This window comes from Canis aureus, chromosome 16, assembly GCF_053574225.1.
Source record: "Canis aureus isolate CA01 chromosome 16, VMU_Caureus_v.1.0, whole genome shotgun sequence".
Classification (NCBI taxonomy): domain Eukaryota; kingdom Metazoa; phylum Chordata; class Mammalia; order Carnivora; family Canidae; genus Canis; species Canis aureus.
In genome coordinates, this window is record NC_135626.1 from 40,246,306 (window position 1) to 40,272,117 (window position 25,812).

A 25,812-nucleotide genomic window follows, 5' to 3' on the forward strand; every position below is an offset into this window, starting at 1 on the left:
ATTAAAAAGGAAAAAAAAAACACAGCGCAAACCAGCTCTAAAGAAATACGTTTATTTGTAACTTACATGGAGACAATAGCGTCAACACAGAACGAGATAGCTTCAGGAACATAAAACAAGCTATTTTACAATGTAATGTCTCAAAGCATCCTAAATTCTACATCTCCTCTGACTTTAAGGGAGAGAGCCAAGATTATACTTTCAGTAGAGTAGGGGCTTGGATACTGATAGCCCAAAAAACTCACTGTGTGTCAACTTGACCTAAATATGTATTTTACAAATAACTCAATGAGCCCGAGGCACATGGATCATAATCTTCAAACACCTAGCAAGCTTAATTTTTCACAAGTGCATTATGCAGGAGGATTAAGTTAACAAGTGCTCTACTGTATGTGCTTCAATGTCAGACATCCGTAGTGATGCTCAGAGAGTAAGACAAAAGCCCTACCAAGGTAATCAACAAAGCAGTTATTTGGCTACCTAATTAAGTTCCTTGAAGCAAGAGGACTACTATATTATGTTATTGTTACTGTATTACTCAACTAGGAGCTGTTTTGTTTCCAATGACAAGAACACGTTATAATGTAGGCATTATAACAACAAAAACGGACATTCTCAAGAAAGTGACAAACTGGAGTGATGGACCGTGCCAAAATGTCTGACAATTAAAGGAGAGACTGAACTGTTTCTCAAGTATTCTACAGTTAAATGGCAACCAATAAGTACCCTATTTTTCTAGTGGAGGCAGAGAACTTGCTTCACAATTCTGTGGACTTTCAAAAGACAGGAAGTGTGGCCAATATGTCCTTTTTATTTAAGCTTAATTTGAGGAAAGTACAAAAAAAAGTCCCTTTAGTTATGCTTGATTAGGCCAAGTAACTAAAATATACAATTTAGCTTACTTGTCTACCTACAGAATAGTGTCTTATTAGAACTATAAAGCAGAGAATGAAGTAAACATACCACATGCTACACTAGTCCAGAAACAAGAAAAAAGTGTGCCCTAGAAAATGTCTTACCAGCAGCCTGAACAGTTTAAAAAAAGCACACAAATCTTTGATAAACATTATCTTTCCATCTTCAAACCTCTGTTCTGTATTTTTTTAAAAAGTCAATATTTTAAAAGTTTTTGGTCCCAACAATACTATATAAAACTAAGTGATCAAAACAAAACTGAGTCAATGAATTTTGAGGGTTTTTTTTTTTAGCAAAATATTTCTGAATCGGCACAACAAAAGCAAAGTTGGATATCAAGATATACAAGACTAATCATGCAAACAACTGCAAGTGAGATGTATTACTTAAACACTAAGCTCATGACTGACATTCTCAATGTATACCACAGATTTTTTTTTTTTTTTTTTTTTGTATACCATGGTGTGGTAGGTATAATTAAAGGCTATCCATTCTAAGATATAAGTAGCACTCGAAATTATGTATAGGTATTATTTTTTGGGATAATCAATTCTTGTCTTTTCCTTCCACAAAACATAAACAAAAGCAACAGTAACAACAGGTTTGCTTGAAAACATGCTGTCTTTTTTAAAGCTATATTTTTAACTGCTTAAATTACCAAACACACTCTAAGTTTTCATCAAAAAGGAAATTTCCTTCCCAAAAAGCCATTAGGCTGGTTATAGTCAGAACCTTTCCAAATACTCTGAAAGTTATTTCCAGTTTAGATTTCAGAATGTCAGCCTTGAACAGATTTAAGCAAATCTGGTTTCCTTCCTTATTAACAAGTTAGTTAGGATATTTCAGAAACACAAGTTATTGATGTGAAGTCACACGTGAATTCAAATATGAAAATTAGAAATTGAGTTGTCAGGAAAACCTGCACACATCATCATGCAAGGAAGGACTTACCACTTCTTTTCAGCCATGGCCTAGGCTGCCTGCTGAGTTAAAAAATAACAGTTTCAATCAAGTTTTCAAAACTAGATTATACCTAAATCTTAAGAGGAGTTAGAACGTGTCACATCACGTGAAAAAAGATCACCCCCCAAATAACTTGGTAACGATGGTCTCAGAAGACAACTCTGAGATAAGATCCAAAAATCTTACATCACACCTTCTGGAGAGAAACTGCCATTGTAGTGCACTACTGAATTATTTCACCATCACCAAGAAAAGGAAGTCTGCTAGCTAGCGGCATCTATCAGAGAGGAGAATATTACTCAATGAGCTTTTCTGTCTCACTTGCATAGACCTCTCTCAACTCAGAATTAGCACTTCTCAGAAATGGCTTTTATCAAAATAACTACAAATGGAAATTGATAAAATGGAGGAGGTGGCATAGGATAATATATCCTCCTACAGAAACAGGACTTGTTTACTACCTCCACTCCAATCTAAAAGAAATGGTTTTAAAGCAGATTTCCAACACATTTATTGAAAAACTGTCCTAGGCAGGGATGCTAATTTAGAAATTTCAGGGAAGTTCTTAGTATACAGTCCAAGAGCTAAATATTAATAGTCTTGCAGCAAATTGAGAGCCAATATTTCTGGTTGTACTTTTTTTTTTCTTTTGATGTTTGATATAATAAGGAGGCTAATATAATGGACTAGGGAAAAAATAATCACTGCACTTCGAATTCAACTTCTAGAACTGCATTCTGGAATGTCTAAGGAGATGGGTATTCCAAAACAAACATATAATGGATCCCTTTTGCAAACCATTAGAGCAGAAGTCCTTTAGGCTAAAGCTTGGGAGTGTGTTAGAGAATCAGAAGAATGCATAAAAATAAAAGATAACTAAAGCAATACATTTTTAAGAGACATAATTGTGTACCTAAATTTGGTATTCTAGGTTCAAAGTTCCAATAAAAGTCTAGGGCAACTAGATAAAATACTAGAACAACTAGGGCTGAGAATACGGCTTCTCTTTAGCAACAGTTCTCTAAATTGTCCCTTCCTTCGCATTTGGAAAAGGTTTCTTTTAGAAAGGAATAAGGATTCTATACAATATACATTAGGGGAAAATTTAAAACTGAAGGCATTGTGTTGATTGTCATAGGCATTATTTACACTCATTAACTTATCCTCAAATAAACCTGCGACTCCTGAAAAAAGCATTTAAATGTTTTAATGCCTTTGATTGCTCAGTCTACAATACTTTTCTTCTTAAAGAAACAAATTTCACATATATAACTTCCTCTGTATTAAATCAATCAGCTAAAGATCAATATTCTTGTCAACTACCATCATCTCAAAGTGATGGCTCCATGTCTGTAACACTTGCTGAAGAATGAAAAACGTTTTAAAAATGAGCCAATCACAAATTTCTAATCAGTCATCTCCTCTAGAAATAAACAAACTAGCACTTCTAGATAAGCACATACAACAAAATATCAATGCAAATCTTCTGAAATCATCTTGCTGAAATATTGTGCTTTTCCCTTCAAATCTCAGTATCACTATTGCACATACCTCCTGCAGATGAGGGCTCAATGCATATTCTGCCCTTTTCAAAACCGCCATTCAGGAAATAAAATCAAAAGGAATATCAAAGTAAATGTGCAAATAAAACTGTTGCTTAAAGCATGTTCAAAACAGTCCCTAAGACAAAGGAGTTTTAACTTGTTGGTAGAAAAACACCCAAGTGACTATACTTGGTTTTTCCACTTGTCATTAATAAGATCTCATTAAGCTAGCATATCCACACAAACCAAAGACAGAAAAAGACTGCAAACCAACAAAAGTTACCACATATTAAATCGAGTTTCCCATTCTTCAGTTTTTAACTATATTTCCTTTATATGGGGCAATAATCAGTTTAGGTAGAAAATAAGTTATCGACATACTTTTTCAAGTAACAGTCTGGGTATCCTCAGCCTCATGAAACAGGTACAACTGTTTTAAGCTGCACCTATTAGAGAACCTAGCATTCAATCTGAGAGCTCGGCACTCGTCGCATGTTTAGGGCGTGCCGATGTATTTCTTGCATTTGTCTGATCCGGTCCTTCTGCCACATTAAGTTTTGAGGCATAGGATATCTCTGTGTGCCATGCAAGTACCGGTATGGAATTCTCACATGGCAAGCTGTGGCTCTACAACGCGGCTGTGGCATGGGAGGAAGAAGCATCCACCGCTTTCTTTCAGCACAATATCGGTAGGCTTCTTTCCGATACTGTTTGTCAATATCATCACTGTTTTTCCAGCCTCCAATAATGAAAACGTCATCTTTGTAATAGCAGATAGCTGCTCCTTCAATGCTTAGGACTTCTGGAGGTAAGCTTTCAAGGATCTCATCGGAAACTTGGCTGGCAATTTTTCTGACTGCCTCTTCATTTTCTAAAGAATAACTCTTAGGACAGCATGATGCTGTCTGATAAAAGTTTGAATTGACCACGGACATTTGGAAAAAGCAGTAATTGTCAATAAGTGGCAAAGATTCCACATCTTGCCACTGTCGAGTCTCAGTATCATAGCAAGTAATTACAGCCTTTAATCCATCTTCTGTGTCCCGGTCCACAGGAGTGCGGGCAGCAATGTACACAAACCGGTCTTCAATGGCTAGCGCTTTGACATCTCGAAGAATCTTTGGTGCTGATTCCAAGTTGTGCCATTTATCAAGCTCAGGATTATAAACAGTCACGTCTTTAAAGCCAGGACTAAAGTTGCCATGTCCTCCTATGCTGTAGAGCTTCCCTTTGACCTCTGTTAACCCAAAAGAATGCTTCCTCGTCATCAGACTACAAACATGTTCCCATGTATTCAAATTTGGGTTGTATCTTTCCACAGTTTTAGCAAACCCTGGTTCCATTGATCCGGCAACATACACATAGGACTCTGTTACTGCAACAGCATGTCCATCAAGGTGATTATGAATATGGGGCAGGTTTACCCATCTGTCCTCATCGACAAAATATCCCACACATTCACTTAAATAATCCCCTCCTTCTGACACGCCTCCAATAACCATGATCACGTCCATGTTTTGCCCATAGCGAGGTAATAATGAGACATGAGAAGCGGGATGCTGGAAGGTGCCAGACTGTATGTTCTCAGCTCTCAGAGCATGCCTCTCTACTGCATCAGCCACCAATTTGACACAAACTTCATTATTGGCCACCAGCCTCTCTGGTTTGACATGCCGAGTAAGGTAAGTAGGTTTCATCTGGGATAATCTGAGCAATTTAAAAAGTTCTTCAAAGTATCTTTCTCTCTCTTCAGCATTTCTCTGAACCCACTTCAAAACTGTTTCAAAGAGAACCTCTTCAGAATCAACCGTAATTTCCAAGTCTGACAGCCAGTCTCGAATGAGATGGAAAGGTAAAGTATAAAATTCCTCATCCTGAATTACTTTGTGGAAATTTCTCCGTATCATATCGGCAGCTTTCAGTGCAAGTTGGCTCAAGGTATACATGTGAGCTAAGCTATGAATGGCCACACAATTAGAGAGATGAAGTTTCTTCTTGAGAAATTCTCCACAAAATTCTTTTAAACGAATTAAAAGGAACCTAAAATCAAGAAAAATAATTTTCAAATGTGCATATTTTATGTGGTTGCATTTTGAGAACATCTGAATTATACAAATTAAAATGGTAAGCTTCATCTTAATTTACACCCAACATTTGAAAAAAGACAAATCCCCCCAAATTAAAAAGGATTTTTATGCTGCAAAGTATATTTAAAAGCATAGTCATCTTTATATATACTTTAAATTATTTGTATTATATAGTCTATATACAATTATATATGATACATTATATATGTATCATATATACACAATGGAGAATTCTTCATAATGTAAGGTTTTCTGGAACATATCCTTTAATAAAGTACAATAGTCAGAGAAAGGCAAATACATATGATTTCACTCTTATGTGGAATTTAAGAAACAAAACTAATGTGCAAAGGAAAAAAAGAAAGATACAAACCAAGAAACAGACTCTTAACTATAGAGAACTGATGGTTACCATAGGGGAGGAGGGAGGTTGAAATGGGTGATGGGGGCTGGGGAGTGCACTTACCGTGATGAGAACTGGGTAACGTATAGAATTGTTGAATTACTATGTTGTACACTTGAAACTAATATAACACTGTATGCAAACTATACTGGAATTAAAATTTAAAAATTGGGATCCCTGGGTGGCGCAGCAGTTTGGCGCCTGCCTTTGGCCCAGAGCGCGATCCTGGAGACCCCGGATCGAATCCCACGTCGGGCTCCCGGTGCATGGAGCCTGCTTCTCCCTCTGCCTGTGTCTCTGCCTCTCTCTCTCTCTCTCTCTATCATAATAAATAAAAATTAAAAAAAAAAATTTTAAAATTAATAAAAAAAATACAATAGTCCCACACTTTATTTTTATTAGCAAAGGCAAATCCCAATCCTAATTTGTCTATGCTATTCCTGTCCTAATCCCGTCAGTCACTAGCCTTTTCTTCAATGAGGCAGGATCTCGGAAGAGACTTTATTGAGCCTTAACTACATGGTACAGGAACTGTGGCTCCTGGGAGGCTGTTTCCTCAAATATCAGAAAGAACATCAGTAGAGGCCTTGTGTCAGAGATTTTAATCTCCTTTTCACCAGAGTTTTCTCCTTGGGCAGCAGATAGGGGCAGGGGGTGGTGGTTTGAGGGTGTAGCCTGAGCTGGGTTCTCATTAAAAGTAGGGGTGCAAAGCAAACTCAAACTACAATAACAAATGTATGGAAGTGGTTTGGCATGTAGCGGAGTAGAAGTTGTCTGTTCACCCAAATACATTTGACACATATTCCCTTGGATAGGGTGTTTGGAAACACTGCTCTATGAAAACAACAGATATCGTATACCAGGCCTTCGTCATGTGCTGGGCACTTCCTGTTATTTCCTTGTAAGTACCTTTGAAGGAAGGTATCATCAACAGAGTATATGGGTGGTAAGGAGAGGGATGCTGCCTCAGAACTGATGCGTAAGATTAGATGTGATGGTTGCAAGGCACTTAAAACAGTGCCTAACACAAGGCAGCTGCTCAAGCAGCTGACAGATGGAGAGAAGTTAAGAGTTTTAAGTAAATTGCCTGGGGCCTTCTCTCCTCACCTCCAATTCCCCCTATAAAGGGTGGGGGGGGGGATGGAAAAACAAGACCACATGACAGAGACAAACACAGCTTGAGTGAGTGTAATGACCATGTTCATCCATTTTCATTCAACAAACCTCCCTCTCTCAGATCTATACGTGCCTTCATCTTGGGGTCCCTGGGTCGCTCAGTTGGTTAAGCATCTGCCTTCAGCTCAGATCAAGCCCCATGTCAGGCTCTCTAGTCAATGGGAAGTCTGCTTCTCCCTCTGCCCCTCACCCTTTTGCTTTGAAATAATAAAATAAGCAAAATCTTTATACTTGCACCCATCTTTCCTCACCTTCTAATGAATGACCCACCCCTGTGCTTGGAGAAAAGCAATCAGGCAGAAACATCATCTCCCCCTGGTCAATCTGCCTGCACTCTGCCTTCCCAGTTCAGCTTTTCCATTTTATTTATTTATTTTTTAAAAAAGATTTAATTATTTCTTTATTCAGAGAGAGCGAAAGAGAGGCAGAGACACAGGCAGAGAAGCAGGCTCCATGAAGGGAGCCCGACGCGGGACTCGATCCCGGGTCTCCAGGATCACACCCCGGGCTGCACGCGGCGCTAAACCGCTGTGCCACCAGGGCTGCCCAACTTTTCCATTTTAAACACGGATTCTGTCCCATTCTTGGTTTTAAGGACTTTGCTCCTGCAATTATTCCCCCACTTCTGTAACATCAATTTCTCCTCTTCCACTGATTCGTCTTTTTTTTTTTTCCAGCACACAAACAAGCTCTAGTATCTCCTATCTTACAAGGGAGAAAACAACCTCCCCTGACTCTTCTCCAAACATTTCCATGTGTATCATTATTCTGACCCTCTTTAAAGGAAGACTTAAATGGCTCTTGTTAATGCCATCAAGGACCTCTATTACTGTCAAATCCAATCATCTATTATGGTTGACAGAGTTGACATGATTGGCTACCCCCTCCCTCCTCTACACCCTTTTCTAAGGCTTCTGTGTGACCCATCTCCTCTGCTGGTTCCTCTAATCTTTTGGAACCCCAAGGTTCAATCCTGTCCCTTCTACGTCTACACTCTCTTCCTAAGTAATTTCATCCAATCTCATGATATGAGATTACCATCTATATGCCATGCCTTACTCCTCCCAATCTCTCCTAATGTTCTTATATCCAACTGCCTACTCAGACATTTCCTGGACCAAAACCAAACTCCTGATCTTCCCAAACTTGCTTTCCTACACTCTTCCACATCTTAATAAATAAATAACTCCATCTTTCCAACTGCTTGGATCAAAAAACTAGCAGTCTTTTCCCTTACTCTCTACATCAAACCCATCAGCAAATTTGTCCCTTATACCCTCAAAACATATCTAGAATTGACGCACTACTCACCTTTACTTTTCTTTGATCCAAGCCTCTACCACCATTCCAACAACCTCATCTCTCTGCTTCTGCCCCAGGGGCTCCTTCCCCACCACCCCATTCTTTTTTCAACACAGTACATGCTTCAAATCAGACTGCATTGTTCCTCTGCCCCCAAAGTAAAATTCTTCAAATCAGACTGCATCATTCCTCTTCCCCTAAACCTTCCCATCTCATTCAGAGTAAGAGTTGGGAGTCCTTCCACAGACCGCAAACCCTTTGGAATCTGAACTGCATGGAATCTAGATCCATCCCCATCACCACTCTGAAGGGTCTCTCCCACCCCTCTCTATCTGCATCCAAATGATCTAGCCACACTGGCCTCCCACTATTCTCTAACACCCAGATAAGCTCCACCTCGTGGCCTTTCCACCTGTGCTCCCTACCTGAAACACTCTTTATCTCATCTCCTTTGGTTCTCTGCAAAATGTCTTCTTCATTAGGCATTCTATCTGCACCCAATTAAAGAACACAATTCCTCTCCAACAGCACTTTCTATAGGCCCTTACCATGCTGTATTTTTTCATCAAAACTGTAACAATCTGACACCTATTCACTTTACTTGTCCATCTACCAAGGTAAGTGCAATGAGGAAAGGGACTTTTGTCTGTTTTGTTCACCACTGAATTCCTAGCATCTGAGAACCCGGTGTCTGTCGCATCACAGGCACTCAATAGGTATTCGTTAAAATAACGTACCTGTAACACAATACTGCCACAACAGACGTCTCTAAAAATGGCATTCACCTGCCTCCTAACCAGTCTCTGAAGCCTCCATTCCTATCCCTTTCAGTCCATTTCTCACAGCAGCAGAATCATCTCTAAAAATAATCAAATGAGAAAATTTCTTCACCCAGCTTCCCACCACAGTAAAAAAAAAAAAAAAAAATCATCAAACTCCTTTATTTCAATGCATTTCACAGACCCTTCACCCACTAGATCCAGCTCCACTGGATATTTCCTTTAGTTCTTTAAGCTAAACTGGGTCCTGCATGAGGGCCATTGAGCCATCTGCCTGGAATGCTCATTTCCCATCTTTGCTCAATAGGTCTTTCCCATCGTTTGGAGGTCGGTTTAAATGTCACCTCTTCAGAAAGGTCTTTCCTCTACCCAATCACTATCCTTTCATCCTTTTCAAATGTCAACACAGCACTGATTACACGCAGACTTTCTTTTTCACTGCCTTTGTCCCTCCACCTGGAATCTGAGCTCCCCGAGAGCAGGGCGCCCTCGTCAGACGGGCCGGCTGCATCTTCAGTACCCAGCGCAGTGGCTGCCCCAGAGCGCACAACAGACGCTCCAGAAGTATCGACCAAATGCATCCCCTCGGGGCCCCCCCGGAGGCACTGCCTCCCGTCTCCTCCACGGACGCGGCCCTCGGCGGGCGAGCATCTCCACGGCCCCGCGCGCGGCCCTCCGCATCCCGCCTACCTGTCGGCCAACTCCAGCACCTCGTGCACGCTGCCCGTGCTGACGCGGATGCGCCCGGTGTACATGTATTCGATAACGGCTTCCACCGTGTCGGGCTCGGGCCCGGGTTCAGAGCTCCACTTGCGCATCTCCACCCGGCCCGAGCGGGACTCCGAGAACTGGCCCGAGAGCAGGGGCGTGAAGTACTCGGTGGCGGCGGCCAGCACCGAACGGTGGGCCCGGAACTCGCGGCCTCCCGCGCCGCCGAAGCACAAGGTAATGTCGCAGAAGAGGCCCTGGCGCCGCTGCTCGTTCTGCCTCCAGGACAGCTCTGAGCAGTGAGAGCTGCACTCGAAATCCTCGGCCTCCGGGCCCGGATCGCCCCCGCTCGCCTCCATTGCAGAGATGCCGGGCCCAGACCCGAAGTCCACCGTGCCGCTGCCTCGGACTTCGGCGGCCAGCCCTGCAGAGCCGGCGGCGGCCGTCTCCATGCTCTCCATCTCCAGCACCTGCAGAGACGCGGCCGCTGCCGCCGCCGCCGCCGCAGCCACTGCCGCCGCCGCCATCTTGACGCCGCCGCGCCCGACCTCCGCAGTCTCGGAACGATCCAGCCGTTCTGGTGCGACACAGAGGGATTCTGGGAATAAATAGTGGGCGCGGGGCGGAGCCGGCGCCGCGGGTGTGCGCACGCGCGGCCGCCCCCCGCCCGGAGCTGTCCGTCCCACCTTGGACAGGGCTCCACGGTGCTGCTGTCCGCAGACGTCCCACCCGAGTTTCGGTGGGTTGTGTGTGCGTGTGCGTGTGCGTGTGCGCGCGCGGCTTGTCTCCTTCCCCTTCACGAAGGCATGCTCCTCGTGGCCGTGTTGTAGAACAGGAGCCACCCCGGACCATCACCCATTGTTAGTGTCTCGGGTGGCAACAGTGGATTTTTAGAGTTAACATGGATTTAGAGTAAACATTAGAAAAGAAAAAAAAAGGCTTGAGACCGAGCCCCAAGTAAGTGGATGAGGGTGAGAAGTTACTCAGTGCCTCTGATCTAATTTATCTTCTTAAAATGGAATAGTATCAAAAAAAAAAAATGGAATAATATCTATGCTGGGAGATGGCTGTGAGGATTAAACGAGATGCTTGGGTTTTACGTAGGGTTTGATTCGTACTTATTGTTCCATGCATACTTGTTAAAAAGATGAATAAAAGCTACTTTGGGGTTTTAAGCAAGGGAGTGGCTCAGATGCGTGTTTTAAAATATCACTGGTGGCTCTAGAAATAATGAAAAAGTGGCACTAGTGAAAAGAAGAGACATGGGTAGATAAAAGGGATAATGAAAGGATAAGATCCCTAGGAGGTGGCAACCAGAGAGAAGGGGAGTAGAAAAGGATGACTCTCTGTGGCTTGAGTATCTGAGTAGAGCTTGGTTCCTATTCACTAAGGGAGTGGTACAGATTGGAGAAGATGGAGTTTTTATTTGTTCATAATTTTTCTAGTTTTATTTTTTAGTATACCCAAGGTGGGCCTCAAACTCACAATCCTGAGATCCAGGGATCCCTGGGTGGTGCAGAGGTTTAGCGCCTGCCTTTGGCCCAGGGCGGGATCCTGGAGACCCGGGATCGAATCCCATGTCAGGCTCCCGGTGCATGGAGCCTGCTTCTCCCTTCTGCCTATGTCTCTGCCTCTCTCTCTCTCTCTGTGACTATCATAAATAAATAAAAAATTTTTTAAAAAATCCTGAGATCCAGTCGGATGCTCCAACGACTGAGCCAGCCAGGAGCCCCCTGGCAGGGGTTATGTGCGCATAGGGGGTGGTTTCCTTTGAAGCTAGTGGGTTTTTTTGTTTGTTTTTAAGATTTTATTCATTTATTCATGAGAGACACAGAGAGAGAGGCAGAGACACAGGCGGAGGTAGAAGCAGGCTCCATGCAGGGAGCCTGACATGGGACTCGATCCCAGGTCTCCAGGATCAGGCCCTGGGCTGAAGGCAGTGCTTAACCCCTGAGCCACCCGGGCTGCCCTGAAGCTAGTGTTTTGATTAGTTATTTTCTGTGTGTGAAAAAATGGATGAACATTTTAAAAAATGACATGTAGTAAAACCATTAGAAAGTATAGTTCAAAGGAATACAGAGGAAAGGACACAGAGGACACGAGACAGTATGTCTTGTTACTAGATAGTTTATTGAAACCAAACTGATAATACAGAAAAGAGACTGAGGTGGCAGCTCCCAGAATCTTGGTGGATTACAGATGCAAAGTGGCTGGAGACAAATCGTTGAACCCACACTTCAGTAACAGACTGATAAATCAGTTGCATAAATACGGAGAATGAAAGACACGAGACATTTCACAGCTTTTCGCTTTGCGTTTGTTTTAAACATATGTATGTTACAACTTTACATTTTAAATTACTATTCCATGTATTTTGTGACAATGGCTAAGGATGCAATGGTCCCATCCCCCTGACATAAGGAGAGTTTGGTCTGCAACATAGAACATTTCGGTGAGATACCAAACAAACCCTTAACACATAACACATCAACAGATCTTTAAAAATCAGTTTAACACAACACTCTTCAGTTTATAGGAGGAAGAAAGAGAAGTGGAAAAGTAAGACATTAGGGATGTTTTCAATTGATAGTGTCTTGAGGTCTTAAAAGTTTCATTCCCTTCCTCTGAGGGAAAATTTTTTTTTTTTAACTAATAGAAAGAAGAAAGCAACATCCTAATATCCTACAACGAGGAAAAACACTATCCTTACAGTGCTTAGATGCTTCCATATAATAAATACAGCAGGTACCAGAGCAAATGTCACAATTTATTGGCTTGGCTTGGTTTTTATTCTATGCTTACAAAAAAAAAATACTAAGCTTCTTTGTGTGGACTGACCAGTGTTAGCCTGTGGCTGTCTTCGGTGCCTGGACATCAATAGCTGTTTACATTCCAGGCCCATCCTATAGCAAGCTCCAGTGCCGGCTGTCTGTACGCAGTTTCCCAGGGGAGGAGTTCTTGTCTTCACTTTACTGCAATAGGGTTCCTGGCTCAGTTACATGCTCATATGTTCCGGAAGAACATATGAAATATCATCCCAAGGGTGACGATAAAGCCCCTGCTTCAGCCTCTTCTGATCGAGATAGTGTCCTGAAATGGAGCAAAGGCATCTTTTTTGTTAAGAGTTGGTGAGTCTGTTAAAAGTCTGGCAAGCGGGAGAGGATAAGGATGAGAAATCTAATACAAAAAAAAAAAAAAAAAAAAAACCGAAGTAAATCCAGATCTACTGCATAGGTGGATGACAGCCTGGGTAAAAGGCAACTGTCAGATTTCATTGTTTTCCTGGGCTAGCAGTCATTTCCAAGAACAAAGGAATATAGATAAAGGGGGAAGTTAAAGTACGAAAGGAAGGATTAGGGACAATGATGAAGATAATAGGACATGTAGAAACTTCCCACATAGGTTAAGTGTTCTAGATGAACCATGGGGGGGAAACCAAATCAAACTGAATTCTTAATAACAGCAACAACTACCAACTCACCGATGAAGCCCATACTCCTTCCCAGCACAAAGATGCCATTGAGAGCTCCAATGTCAATATATTCATCAGCTTCCTCCCTGCAACACACAATCAACCTGTGGTTTTAAAACGGCTCACATGACCACCTTCCTCCCCACAGACAATACAACTTCTGCCCAAGAACAAAGTTTCAAAGTAGAGAAAGGATGCTCTGGGTATTAAAAGTAAAGATAATTTTTGTTTCCTTTGTGCTTCTCCATATTTTCTAAATCCTCTGTAATGAGGTGTGCCTGGGTGGCTCAGTGGTTGAGGGTTTGCCTTTGGCTCAGTTCGTAATCCCGGGGTTATGGGACTAAGTCCCGCGTCCGGCTTCCTGCATGGAGCCTGATTCTCCCTCTGCCTAGGTCTCTGCCTCTCATGAATAAATAAAATCTTAAAAAAAAAAAAAATCCTCTGTAATGAGCATTACTCTGCTTTTGGAACTGGAAGGAAATAACAGCATCAATAATTGTTAAGATTAAAATGGCTACAGAACTCACCGGGTAAAAGACCCACAGTTTCTAAGCATGTCAACAAATGCAACTCCGATGAAACCGTCTACGTTCAGGATAAGATTTGGTTTCTAGGAAGGCAAAAAATTCAAAGCACTTACTATTTCTTTGTAATCTTCAACAATTACTACTAATCTAACTATAGATTCTGACCACAATTTACAAACCTCCCAACAAAACACCCCAGCTGGTTAGGAAAGAAGTGTCAGTTCAACTCCCAATGTCTAGCAAAGGACCCAACACCTAGTTGATACTTGGTATGTATCTGTTGAACTTAGTGCAACAGAAATAAGATTTCCCGGGGCACCTGGCTGGCTCAGGGATTGAGCAGACATCTGCCTTTGGCTCAGGTCGTGATCCTGGAGTCCTGGGATCGAGTCCTGCATCAGGCTCCCTGAGCCTGCTTCTCCCTCTGCCTATGTCTCTGCCTCTCTGTCTCTCATGAATAAATAAAATCTTGAAAAATAAACAAATATATAAAAGTTCCCAGAAAACCAGGTTTGATTTTTGGCTGCACAATCGAAATGTAGGCTGGCTCTTATTTTCCCCAAGAAATTCACCCACAGCTATGATTTGGGAATTAGGGACATTTTCTCTTTTACCTTTGAGGTGGTAATCTTCTCAACTTCCAGTGCATAGTCAAGCAAGGGGGTGGCAGGGAAGTGCTGTTTGACGTAATCTTTGAGGATCTGCACCCGCATGTCTGGGTTGTTTATCTAGAAAGTGACCCAAAGTTATAGAGGAACCTGCCCTAACATCACTATTAAGAGATATGTTTGTGCTCCTGCCACAGACAGACACAAATGCATGTATCACATCCAGGATGTGTGTTTCAGGGAACTGATTCACACAGATTATGACAGATACTACCATGGGACTCAAGGTTTCTAAAGTCTTTTATGTTACCAACAAGGAACTGAGACCTGGAGATCTGGAGATGTTAACTGAGTTCACCACAGGCCTCAGTTTAAGCACCAGGGGACCCAATCTCCAAAAGTTTTAGGTTCTGGCCACAAATCATGTTGCCCACCAGCTCAGCAGCCTCATCCAGCTGCAACAAAGTTCAATAGAGTTCTTTTTTTTTTTTTTTTTTTTTTTTTGAGTTCTTTGTTTTTAAACTGGCAAGCACTTAATGATGTGGGGAAGCAAAGCACCCCTGATATTTGAAGAAAAGCCCTGGACCTGCTGTCCACGGGCCGGCAAAGCCCATTTAGAGACCCACACTAAGCAATAATTGGTCAGCAGGGCAGGGAGGTGGTTCAGGTGCCAGCCAAGTCCCAATACTACAGTGACTTGAGCCACTACCAGCTCCCAAGCAGATAGCACTGCTCCAGTCCACAGTGCAGGGCCTCCTTCGGAGAGAGTGTCAGCCCTGTGCTGCCACACTCAGGCTTTTGGGTTTCTTCCTTTCTGGAATCCAAACTAACCCAGCGTATCTCTGCTAAGGGAGGAGGTCACTGAGGCTGCAAACCCTGGATGTAATGTCCCTCAGAGCTATTAACACAGTCCCTGATTCTAATGCAAACCTATTTAAGGGCATTCTGTATTATAATGGAAAAATAGCTGCCTTATTTTGACATCTGTCAACACGGCCAAAGCTCTGCAGGTTAAAGGAAATCAGGGGCCTGGGTGTTCCCAACTAGAACAATGCTGTCTCCATCTACCTTAAGGAGAACCACAACTTACCGACTTCACTCGGTGCCCGATGCCCATGATCAGCTTTCCTTCCTTCTTCATCTTGTTCACGAACTCCATGGGGATAATACCACTGTCAAAGGCTTTGCTGAACATCTTGGCAGCTGCATCCAGGGCACCCCCAAACCGGTCCCCCTGTAGGACAGGCAAGCCCATGTTGTCCTAAGCTGGAAGAGCCTCCTTCAGCTTCGCAGACCAATATGGCATACCCCAAACTTCCCCATAACAGGGTTTTACATGCCAAGGCCCCTTCTAGGACCCCGTGGCAGCCAAGCCCACATCGCCAACGCCACATGTCCCCTGAAATTCTCCCCTCCCGGGATGCCAGTACTCACAATAGTGAGCAGCCCCGAGGTAAGGCTGGAAACCAGGTCCTTTCCAGCCCGAGCACAGATAATGGTGTTGTGAGCCCCAGATACGGCCGGCCCATGATCTGCAGTCACCATCAGGCACATCTCGACGAACTGGCAGGCATATTTGGGTAACCTAGAGGCGAAGGGAAGGGACACTAAGAGGAGGGTCAGAATAGAGGCAAGCAGCTGAACAGGAGCTTCGCTGACCTGAGAATCCAAGCTCCTACTTGCTCCCATCTCCCTGGGATCATGACCTGAACCGACCTGAACCAAAGACAGATGCTTAACCAAGTGAGACACCCAGGTGGCTCACAAATACTGCTTTTAAAACAGAATTAGCCACCAGGGTCTGAAAATCTCTCCTTTAGGCAATGGCTTTCAGTGTAAGTTGCTGCAATAGAATGTAACCTGCAGTTGTGGCTTCCCTCTACGTGACAGAAGGAGAAGTGAGACACCTGCCCCCTTCCCAGTGTAGGAGGCCCTAAGTTTCCCCCAACTGATGATTAAGAATGAAGTCTGGAGACATGGGGATGCAGGAGCAGACAGGGAAACCCACTCAGGTGTTATAACCCATGAACTCCTCCCAGGAAGGGCCTAAAGCATAATCAAGATCTATCTCTGCCTCTGAGGGCATGACACAAACCAAGACTTTGACCTGGCCTTCTGCTCACGGTGACCCTAAGCCAGGGCTCTGTGAATCGGGTACTCACTGGCCCCCCACCAGCTGTCAGTCCCAGGGGAAGGCTAAGCTTGGGAGTTGCAGAGAAACTAATTTTTTCTAATGGGCTGATGAGAGAGGACTCCGTACAAGGTACTTCATGCCTATTTAGCAACTCTACCAGGCCAGCACCCTTTGAGCTACCAGACCCATCCAGACCTTTCTCTCAAAAGGCCTACATTTATTCTGTCTCATTTTTTTAAGAGCCCCAAGGACAGAAGCTGATCTAAGATCCCTGATGGGCTCATTGCTTTCTACTTCTCTTGGTTGAGACTGGCCTCTCTGTCCTTGGAAGACCTAGGAACAGCCGGTATCTCTTTCCTCTGGCCTTGCAATTGATCTGTGGCCACTGATACTGGACATATTCCCTTAAGGTTGCCCACCCCAACTCCCTTGTCAGGGGAAAATCCTTAATTTTGAGTCACAGGTGCCAGAGTCCTGCCATCTTTTGCCCTAGCATTCCCTTACCTTCTCTGGAACCACAGGAGGCCAAGGACCCCACCAATGCCCATCTCTTCCTTGAAGACCTCAGTGATGGGCATGCCTGCGTAGATGAGCTCCTGTCCTCGCTCATCACAGATGCTGGTCATGAATGAGGCAGGTTTGCGGATCAAGCCCAGCTCCTGGTCAGAGATGGTGGCGGGGGAAGCAACATGATGTGACCACAGAACCAAAGTGGCCCAAACAGGTCTTAAATTCTGACTGCCAAATACCAACTCTCAGACAAACTTCTCCCAAGAAAGAAGTACAAAAACCCTTTCATTATACGGTTTCAGGTGTAGAAAATAGGAGTGCCATGCCCACAGCAGCCACAGTTTCAATCTGCATGTCCCTTTTTACCTCACAAATGGGTCCCAAGAAGAGGGAATAGAGTTCAGAAACCAACCCAAGGTCACCTGGCTAAGAAATCCAAGAATGAATCTAAAGGGAAATTTTTCTAACACTCCACAGTCAGCTGCGAATCCCCCCATTAAAATGTAATGAGGCACGTGACTGTGGAAACGGGATCCCCTTAAGACATCCTTCACCCAAGGAAAGGGACTGGGCCTAACTTCTAGCTTTGAGAGTTGGGGCACAATGGGGGGGCATCGTTGCCAACTCTGCCTAAGACCATTTCTCCCATTATCCTCTATCAATTTTAAGATTTAAAAGGTTTTTTTTTTTTTTTAATTTTTAAAATAATAAATGTGTGTCCAAGCCCAGAGTACATACTCCGCAATCTCAGTGCTAACTGCTAGGGAGAAGGGCCTACCGATTTTAAATTTTTTTTTTTTTTTAAGATTTTATTTATTTATTCATGAGAGACAGAGAGAGGCAGAGACATAGGCAGAGGGAAAAGCAGGCTCCCTGTGGGAAGCCCAATGCAGGGCTCCATCCCCTTGATTTTAATTTAAAAATGCATTTCTGGGGACGCCTGGGTGGCTCAGTGGTTGAACATATGCCTTAGACCCAGGGCATGATCCTGGAGTCCTGGGTTTGAGTCCCACATCGGGCTTTTTGCATGGAACCCACTTCTCCCTCTGCCCATGTCTCTGCCTCTCTCTCTGTGTGTCTTTCATGAATAAATAAATAAAATAAAATAAAAAATTTTTTTAATTAAAAAATAAAAAAAACCCACCTTTCTGCCTTAGCTTTTGTCAGTTTAATGGACATCTATTTGGCCTTCCTTTCTTCACTTTTATTTACATACACAGACACATGGAGGATACACAACAGTTTTGTATACCTTTGTTTTTTCGTAATCATGATATACTTCCTGTTTATCACATATCCAAATATGTCCATATATACCATATATATCCATATATACCATAATATCCTATTTATTCAATGAACTTGAATTCCATAAATGTTGGCACATACATAGATCTAGTTCATTTCTTTAATCTGCTATATAGTATCCCATCATCATATGACAAAACCACAAGGGAGTCATTCTTCCACTGATAACCATCAACTGGAAAAATTTTGAACACATTTGTGTGAATGCATAAGCATTTCCCTGAAATAGCTTTCTAGATATGGAATTACTATGCCATCTGGTGTGAGCATGCTTTTTTTTTCTTTTGGTGGTAATCTCTACACCCACCCAATATGGGGCTTGAAGTTACAACCCCAAGATCAAGAGTCGCACATTCCACCAATTGAGCCAGCCAGGTGCCTCAGGGGTGAGCACTTTTTTATTTTTAGTTTTTTAACTTTTAATTTCATTTTATTATTTATTTATTTTTTAAAATCTTAATTTATTTGAGATGGAGCAAAAGAGAGAGCATGAGCAGGGGGAGTAGCAGAGGGAGAGGGAGAAGCAGACCCCTCACTCACTGAGCAGAGAGCCTGATGTGGGGCTCAATCCCAGGACCCTGGGATCATGACCCAAGCTGAAGGCAGACACTTAGCCGACTAAGCCACCCAGGTACCCCAAGTTTTTTTTTTTTTTTTTTTTTTTAATTTGAGAGAACGAGCATGCAGGGGCAGAGGGAGAAGCAGACTTTCTGCTGAGCAGGGAGCCCAATGCAGGACTTAATCCCAGGACCCTGAGATCATGACCTGAGCTGAAGGCAGATGCATAACCAACAGAGCTAGCGAGGTGCCCCTAGGATGAGCACTTTGAAAAAAATATCCATCCATTCATTCATTCATTCATTCATTCATGAGAGACACACAGACATAGGCAGAGGGAGAAGCAGGCTCCTTGCAGGGAGCCTGATGTGGGACTCAATCTGAGGACCCCGGGATCACGCCCTGGGCCGAAGGCAGATGGTCAACTGCTGAGCCACCCAGGCATCCCAGGATGAGCACTTTTAAATCTGATGTTACCCAGGTGCCTTTCACAAAGGTTCTGCCCAGTTCCACTCCCATGACCAATGGAGAAACACACAAGTCTCCTTATACCCACACAGACAAATCTTCTATCAAAGAATTTTTTTCTTGTTGACCCAAAAGGGGAAAATTGGTATCACAGCTTTTACTTTGGCTCCTTTCTATGAGTGAGGTTAAGCATTTATTTTTGCATGTTGAAAGGCCATCTCCTACCCATTTTTCTAGTGGTCTTTTAAAAATTTATTTCAGAGAGTTCTCGTGTATTAAGAATATTAGCTTTTCATCCCTGTTACATAGACAAGCAGGCAGAGTGGACTCTCTGCTTCACCCTGAAGCCCCTTAGAGCAAGTGCAAACAACTCTGGGGATACTGTCTGTCTTCAGACCGTGTTTCCAGGCCAGGCCACGTGGCTGTGGGAGATACATGCTGCCCTTGGCCCTCTTTGGTGCCGCATTTGTTTCACTCGTTGGTCGGAAGGGGCAAGCTCACAAGCTCCAGCTCCACAAGGAGGGGCTGGAATCCAAGAATAATCATCACTGTTTCTTCTGATGCCCTTGGAGTAGAGCTGCCCCTGGGGGCTTGGTTTGGAGGCCAGAGTAGTGATTTACAGGACTGCCCCAACTAGTAACACAGGCCTGGTTTCCAGGAATTCAAGCCAAGTGAACTCAAAACCCACCCTGTCAGCCCCCCACTACCTGCTTCACTCTCACTCTCAGAAGCACCCATGGCACCTACCCTGGCCCAGGAGTAATCCATTGGCACAGTTGGAGGCGGTACCTCCTGAGCAGGTACAATGACTCCTTTGGCCACAAGATCTTCATACACAGACCTGGGAGATGGGGGAAGGGGAGAAGGGAAGACATCCGGGTGGATTTTAGGCTTCTGAGTGCTTCTAAGCCATCCCAGGAACATTCCTCCACCTAACCCCAGAATTCTAGGTTTTCTAGGTCTGCAGCCTCTCCTGGCAAGGCCACACACCAGCTGGATTCCTGAGAACTGAAGGAAAACCAGTTTTGGCCAAGACCCACCACAAGCCCCACGGGGCTTTTACAGAATCTGAAGAATAAGGAACAACAGAGGGGAGGAATGGGAAGACACAATAGGTTATCCAATAACTTTGTCAATCAGAGGTGATACCTTCTAGCTGCTTTTATGCTCATTTCTTATTTACAGAACAGCCAAGTAGGTAGGCTCAGAAACCGAACATGTTTTAATACCAGTCTGAACAGCCCGTGACTGTCTACAAACAAAACAAAACAAAACCCAAAAAGAAAAGATTTTGGACCATTTGTATGGTTGTACTTGTCACCTAAAAGGGACCAGGAATTTCAGACACCTCTGTATCACAGAGGCTGTAATCCTCACGGGGGCTCTGAGAGGGAACGGGAGGCTGGCATCCTCCCCACAGTCCACTTACTGGATGATTTCTCCAAGTTCATCGAAGCTCGGGGGCACATACACTCCTGCCTCCTTCAAAGCCTGATTCTTGGCTACTGCGGTTTCAGAAGCCTGGTTGGCGCAAGCTCCAGCATGGCCAAACTGGACCTGGAAGGCAAAGGGGAGAGGCTCTATTGGGCTTGTTAATACTGGAAGGGAGAAAACACAGGCTCCTAGGAGTGTCTGTACCCATTACAGGCTGGACCCTGCTGAATGCTTTATGTGAATCACTTCATTCAAGCCCCACACAGGCCCACTCAATAGATATACCACATGACTCCCTCAACTTATAGAAGAGACCGAAGCACCGAGAATTCCCAGAAGGTTAGAAGGTCACACAGCTATTGTGTACTGTAGCCAGGACACAAAGCCTGGAGGCCCATCTCCCTGCAGCAGCCTTCAGGGGTGGGTGGAGGTTGGCGAACAGCCCTAGTTGTGAGCCACTGTGAGAAGTGAAGTTACATGCTGGCAACCTTAAGGCTGAGCTGACTTCACAGGCAGAATTGGATTATCCTACACATACTTTTTATAAAATATATCCAATATTAAAAAAAATAAAATCTCATGTAAAAATACAAATCCCTAGTTTTATAGATGTTTATTTTTTAAAGATTTATTTATTTATTTGAGAGAGAGAGACAGAAGGAAAGAAACAGAGGGAGGCGTATAGGGAGAGGAGAGAGAGAGAATCTCAAGCAGACTCCCTGCTGAGTGTGGAGCCCCATGTGGGGCTGGATCCCATGACCATGAGATCCTGATCTGATCAAGAGTTGGATGCCTAACCAGCAGAGCCACTCAGGCACCCCTCCTCTAGCTTCTTTTTAGAAAGTAAGATTGTAGGGGTGCCTGGGTGGTTACATCGGTTGAGTGTCCAACTCTTGGTTTCAGCTCAGGTCATAATCTTGGGATCGTGGGATTGAGCTCCACGTTGCACTCTGCACTCAGTGCTGAGTCCTTTTGAGTTATTCTCTCTCTCTCTGCCCCTGCGCCTCCCTCTGGAAGGTAAATAAATCCTAATAAAAATGAAAAAGATAAGAAGTCAGATTGTGTACCACTAGGTCTATATTTTCACATGGCAGCACTCACCTAGGGTCACCTAGTTAGTAACTGCTCCCTTTCACCTGAGCACACAGTTAAGATAAACTCTAAACCCAATGGCACAGGAAATGACTGGCTATGGAAGGGAGCATCAGGGAAGAGAAAACCAATGGGAAGAGCTACATGGTAACTGTATCTTTGACCATGCAATGGGGAAAACAAGGTAACCAAATAAGATGCAGTACAAAACCTTGATTAGGGCAGGCTGAGGTGGGTAATCACAATAATGTCTAACCTGTTTGAGTAACACTACATCCAGGCACTTTTCTGTGTAGTTTACCCACTTCATCTTTCAGTAGCTATGGCTACTTCCATTAAGAAGGGAAGTGGAGGGATGCCTGGGTGGCTCAGTGGTTTAGTGCCGCCTTTGGCCCAGGGCGTGATCCTGGGGTCCTGGGATCGAAGTCCCACGTCGGGCTCCCTGCATGGAGCCTGCTTCTCCCTCTGCCTGTGTCTCTGCCTCTCTGTCTCTCATGAATAAATAAATAAAATCTTAAAAAAAAAAAAAAAAAAAAAAAGAAGGGAAGTGGAACACCAAAGGGGTAAACTAACTTGCCCAAGGCCACACAGGTAGGATGAGGTAGCATTTAATAAACCCAGGCAGTATGGCCTCTCCCTGCGTTCCTACCCACTACATAGAACAAAGGGGGCCTTGGGATCCCTGGGTGGCGCAGCGGTTTGGTGCCTGCCTTTGGCCCAGGGCGCGATCCTGGAGACCCGGGATCGAGTCCCACGTCGGGCTTCCGGTGCATGGAGACTGCTTCTCCCTCTGCCTGTGTTTCTGCCTCTCTCTCTCTCTCTCTGTGTGTGTGACTATCATAAATAAATAAAATTTAGGGATCCCTGGGTGGCGCAGCGGTTTAGCGCCTGCCTTTGGCCCAGGGCGCGATCCTGGAGACCCAGGATCGAATCCCACGTCGGGCTCCCGGTGCATGGAGCCTGCTTCTCCCTCTGCCTGTGTCTCTGCCTCTCTCTCTCTCACTGTGTGCCTATCATAAATAAAAATAAATAAATAAATAAAATTAAAAAAAAAAAAGAACAAAGGGGGCCTTAAGTGTGGAAAAGGTCAGGAACCACTGCTCTGGTTAGCAACACTCGAAAACACAGGCTTTAAAGCGCCGGCTCCCAATGCATTCTTTATAGGACTGAATCTGCATGGGTGGATGGGGTGGGAAGGAGGAGAGATTCTGTACTCAAACAAAATGCTGCGTTCGAGGAAATTAAAAGTTTAACTCTGAGATTCCTCTAAACTAAAACAAAAAAATATTTTTTTTAAAGATTTACTTTAGAGAGAGAGAGAGGGACAAGCAGATTCCGCACTGAGCAGTGTAGAGCCTGACATGGGACTCGATCCCATGACCTGAGATCATGACTGAAGCCAAAAGCAAGTGTTGGAAGCTTAACCTACTGAGTTACCCAGGTGCCCCACAAACCCCCCAATTTTTTAAAAATTTTTTTAAAATCTTTTTTTTAAAGATTTTATTTATTTATTTATTCATAGAGATGCAGAGAGAGAGAGGCAGAGACACAGGCAGAGGGAGAAGCAGGCTCCATGCAGAGAGCCTGACGTGGGACTCGATCCAGGGTCTCCAGGATCATGCCCTGGGCTGCAGGCGGCGCTAAACCGCTGTGCCATCGGGGCTGCCCAAAATTTTTATTTTTTGAAAGATTTTACTTATTTATTCATGAGAGACACAGAAAGAAAGAGGAAGAAACATAGAGTAGCAGGCTCCATGCAGGGAGCCCGACGTGGGACTCGATCCCGGGACTCTAGGATCACACCCTGGGCTGAAGGCAGGCGCCAAACCACTGAGCCACCCAGGCATCCCAAACCCAAAAACTTTTAAAGAGAAATAGATTATGTTGCATGTTCATAATTTATAGAAGCTCCCCTTTCTGTTTGCTTTGGTTTGTTTTTGTTTTGTTTTGAGGACCATTGCTACAGGACCAATTTTGTGGAACATAGTTCTGAAAAATGTCACCTTACCAATAACTCTGGTCTTTATCCCCATTGCCTGTTTCTTAATTCTGTTTTTCCTGAGGAGCTGTCTCTGCCTGCCAACAGGTGAAGATTTTGTTGCATGCCTACCTGACCTCTATAGGGCCAAAAGTTCTGTAAGGTCATGTGATCTGCTTAAGAACTCAAAAATCACAGATGCCTGGGTGGCTCAGTTGGTTAAATATCTACTTCGGCTCAGGTCATGATCCCAGGGTCCCAGGATCAAGCCTCGTATCAGGCTTCCTGCCCTGCTGAAAGTCTGCTTCTACCTCTGCCTCTCACTCCCTCGCACTCTCTCTCAAATAAATCAATTTAAAACCTTAAAAAATCAAAAATCATTTATTAGCTGGGCACTGTACTATACTACTTTGTGTATGGTTGAAATTTCCCAATGTTTTAAAAAATTAAGTGAAAGACAAAAATGGAACACCTTGAGGACCTGTACCATCCCTGGGGTGATGATGCGTGCCCAGCTAGAAACATAAGAGTGAGGTCCTTGCCCTGTTGGCGGTGTCCTCAGCTTAGCAGGGGTGAAAAGGAGGGCTGGTAATGCAGAGCTGGTTAAGAGAAACAATGCGGCTGGGACTTGCAAATTATTTTTGGCTGCTCAGACGGAGGGGAGAGAAGTCAAGAAAAAGGAGAATCAGGAAAAGCTTCATGGAATCGGGTGAACTGAAGAATGGAAATGAGCATTTGCTAAGACCTGTATATGCCAGAACTTTTCAATTATTTTCTTATGTGAGCCACAGAACAATCCTGAATCATCCCCATTTTACAGCCCAGGAAACTGAGGCAGGAGAGGCCAAATGACCTGCCCTGGTTATACAGATTGACCAAGATCTGATTGTAGCAGGGGGGGCGGGGGGGAGGGTGGAAGTCAAGCATGAGGCACGGGAATAATTTCCACGACGCACCCCTCTCCTTTTACTTACTTAGGAAAAAAAATACAGAGTTAATACTTATACAAAATCATATTATAAGCATTTACTACATCCTGCTGTTTCTTTAATCTGATAAACTCTTTATCAACATATCAAGAATCACCTCATTCTTCTCCTGCCTGCTGGGTTTTCTACTGTATGGCTGGGCCGGGATGACATATCCCCTTTAGACCTGCATTTAGGCTGTTCTATTTTCTTTTCTTTTCTTTTTTTTTTTTTTTTAGAGATTTTATTTATTTATTCATGATAGTCACAGAGAGAGAGAGAGGGGCAGAGACACAGGCAGAGGGAGAAGCAGGCTCCATGCACCGGGAGCCCAATGTGGGATTCGATCCCGGGTCTCCAGGATCGCGCCCTGGGCCAAGGGCAGGCGCCAAACCGCTGCGCCACCCAGGGATCCCTAGGCTGTTCTATTTTCTACCATTAAAATCTTGAGTGTCCTTGCACACACACTTCGAAATATTTTTGTGCGCAGACCCGTAAATCTGTAAAAGCGGAACAGCTGGTTCAAAGGAGAGGTGCATTTTACAACTGCACAAATATTGTCACTGTGAGGTGGGGACGAATCTCAGTGGGGAAGGCAAGTATCGCAGGATTGCAGGCAGAAAGAATAGGGTGACAGGCTTACTGGTGGGAAGGTTAGGAGGTTCAGAGTAGGGATTAGCACTGTTGCAGGAAGCCTTATGGCCGGGTCTTACCTTCATCTGTACATAGCGCATATGCTGCTGATACAAGGCCTCACCCTTGAGCCTGCTCAGCTATTGATCACTGATCAGTGACAATTCTTTGTTTCCCCAATTTCATCATCACCGGATGGGCAATCTTCAAGACAGAGGGTCCTCTAAGATGGAGTTCTGGGGCTG

General features: G+C 44.0%; 2 protein-coding genes across 8 annotated transcripts in view; both read right to left on the reverse strand.

Annotated features, from left to right (window-relative positions):
• Positions 1–36: 36 nt before the first annotated feature.
• KLHL11 (kelch like family member 11) lies at positions 37–10,483 on the reverse strand. 2 transcript variants are annotated; one of them, XM_077853214.1, is made up of 3 exons: positions 9,860–10,483; positions 9,128–9,249; positions 5,324–5,462 (listed from the first exon to the last, which is right to left on the reverse strand). In XM_077853214.1, exons 1-2 carry the CDS (start codon positions 10,402–10,404, stop codon positions 9,183–9,185), a joined length of 612 nt encoding a protein of 203 aa, XP_077709340.1. In that variant the 5' UTR covers positions 10,405–10,483; the 3' UTR covers positions 5,324–5,462; positions 9,128–9,182. The 2 variants fall into 2 exon arrangements, with proteins under 2 accessions (XP_077709339.1, XP_077709340.1); XM_077853213.1 differs by lacking the exon at positions 9,128–9,249 and having other exon boundaries at positions 37–5,462; positions 9,860–10,467.
• A 1,505-nt stretch (positions 10,484–11,988) lies between these two features.
• ACLY (ATP citrate lyase) overlaps positions 11,989–25,812 on the reverse strand; it is a 44,805-nt gene continuing 30,981 nt past the window's right edge. For all 6 annotated transcript variants that reach the window (XM_077853212.1, XM_077853211.1, XM_077853209.1 and 3 more), the window contains 9 exons: positions 20,892–21,019; positions 20,210–20,303; positions 17,123–17,277; positions 15,919–16,069; positions 15,575–15,718; positions 14,491–14,604; positions 13,877–13,959; positions 13,359–13,435; positions 11,989–12,967 (listed from right to left, as the gene is read on the reverse strand). In XM_077853212.1, coding sequence (XP_077709338.1) covers positions 12,873–12,967; positions 13,359–13,435; positions 13,877–13,959; positions 14,491–14,604; positions 15,575–15,718; positions 15,919–16,069; positions 17,123–17,277; positions 20,210–20,303; positions 20,892–21,019 — 1,041 coding nt within the window. In that variant the 3' untranslated portion in view covers positions 11,989–12,872. The remainder of the gene's footprint in view (positions 12,968–13,358; positions 13,436–13,876; positions 13,960–14,490; positions 14,605–15,574; positions 15,719–15,918; positions 16,070–17,122; positions 17,278–20,209; positions 20,304–20,891; positions 21,020–25,812) is intronic.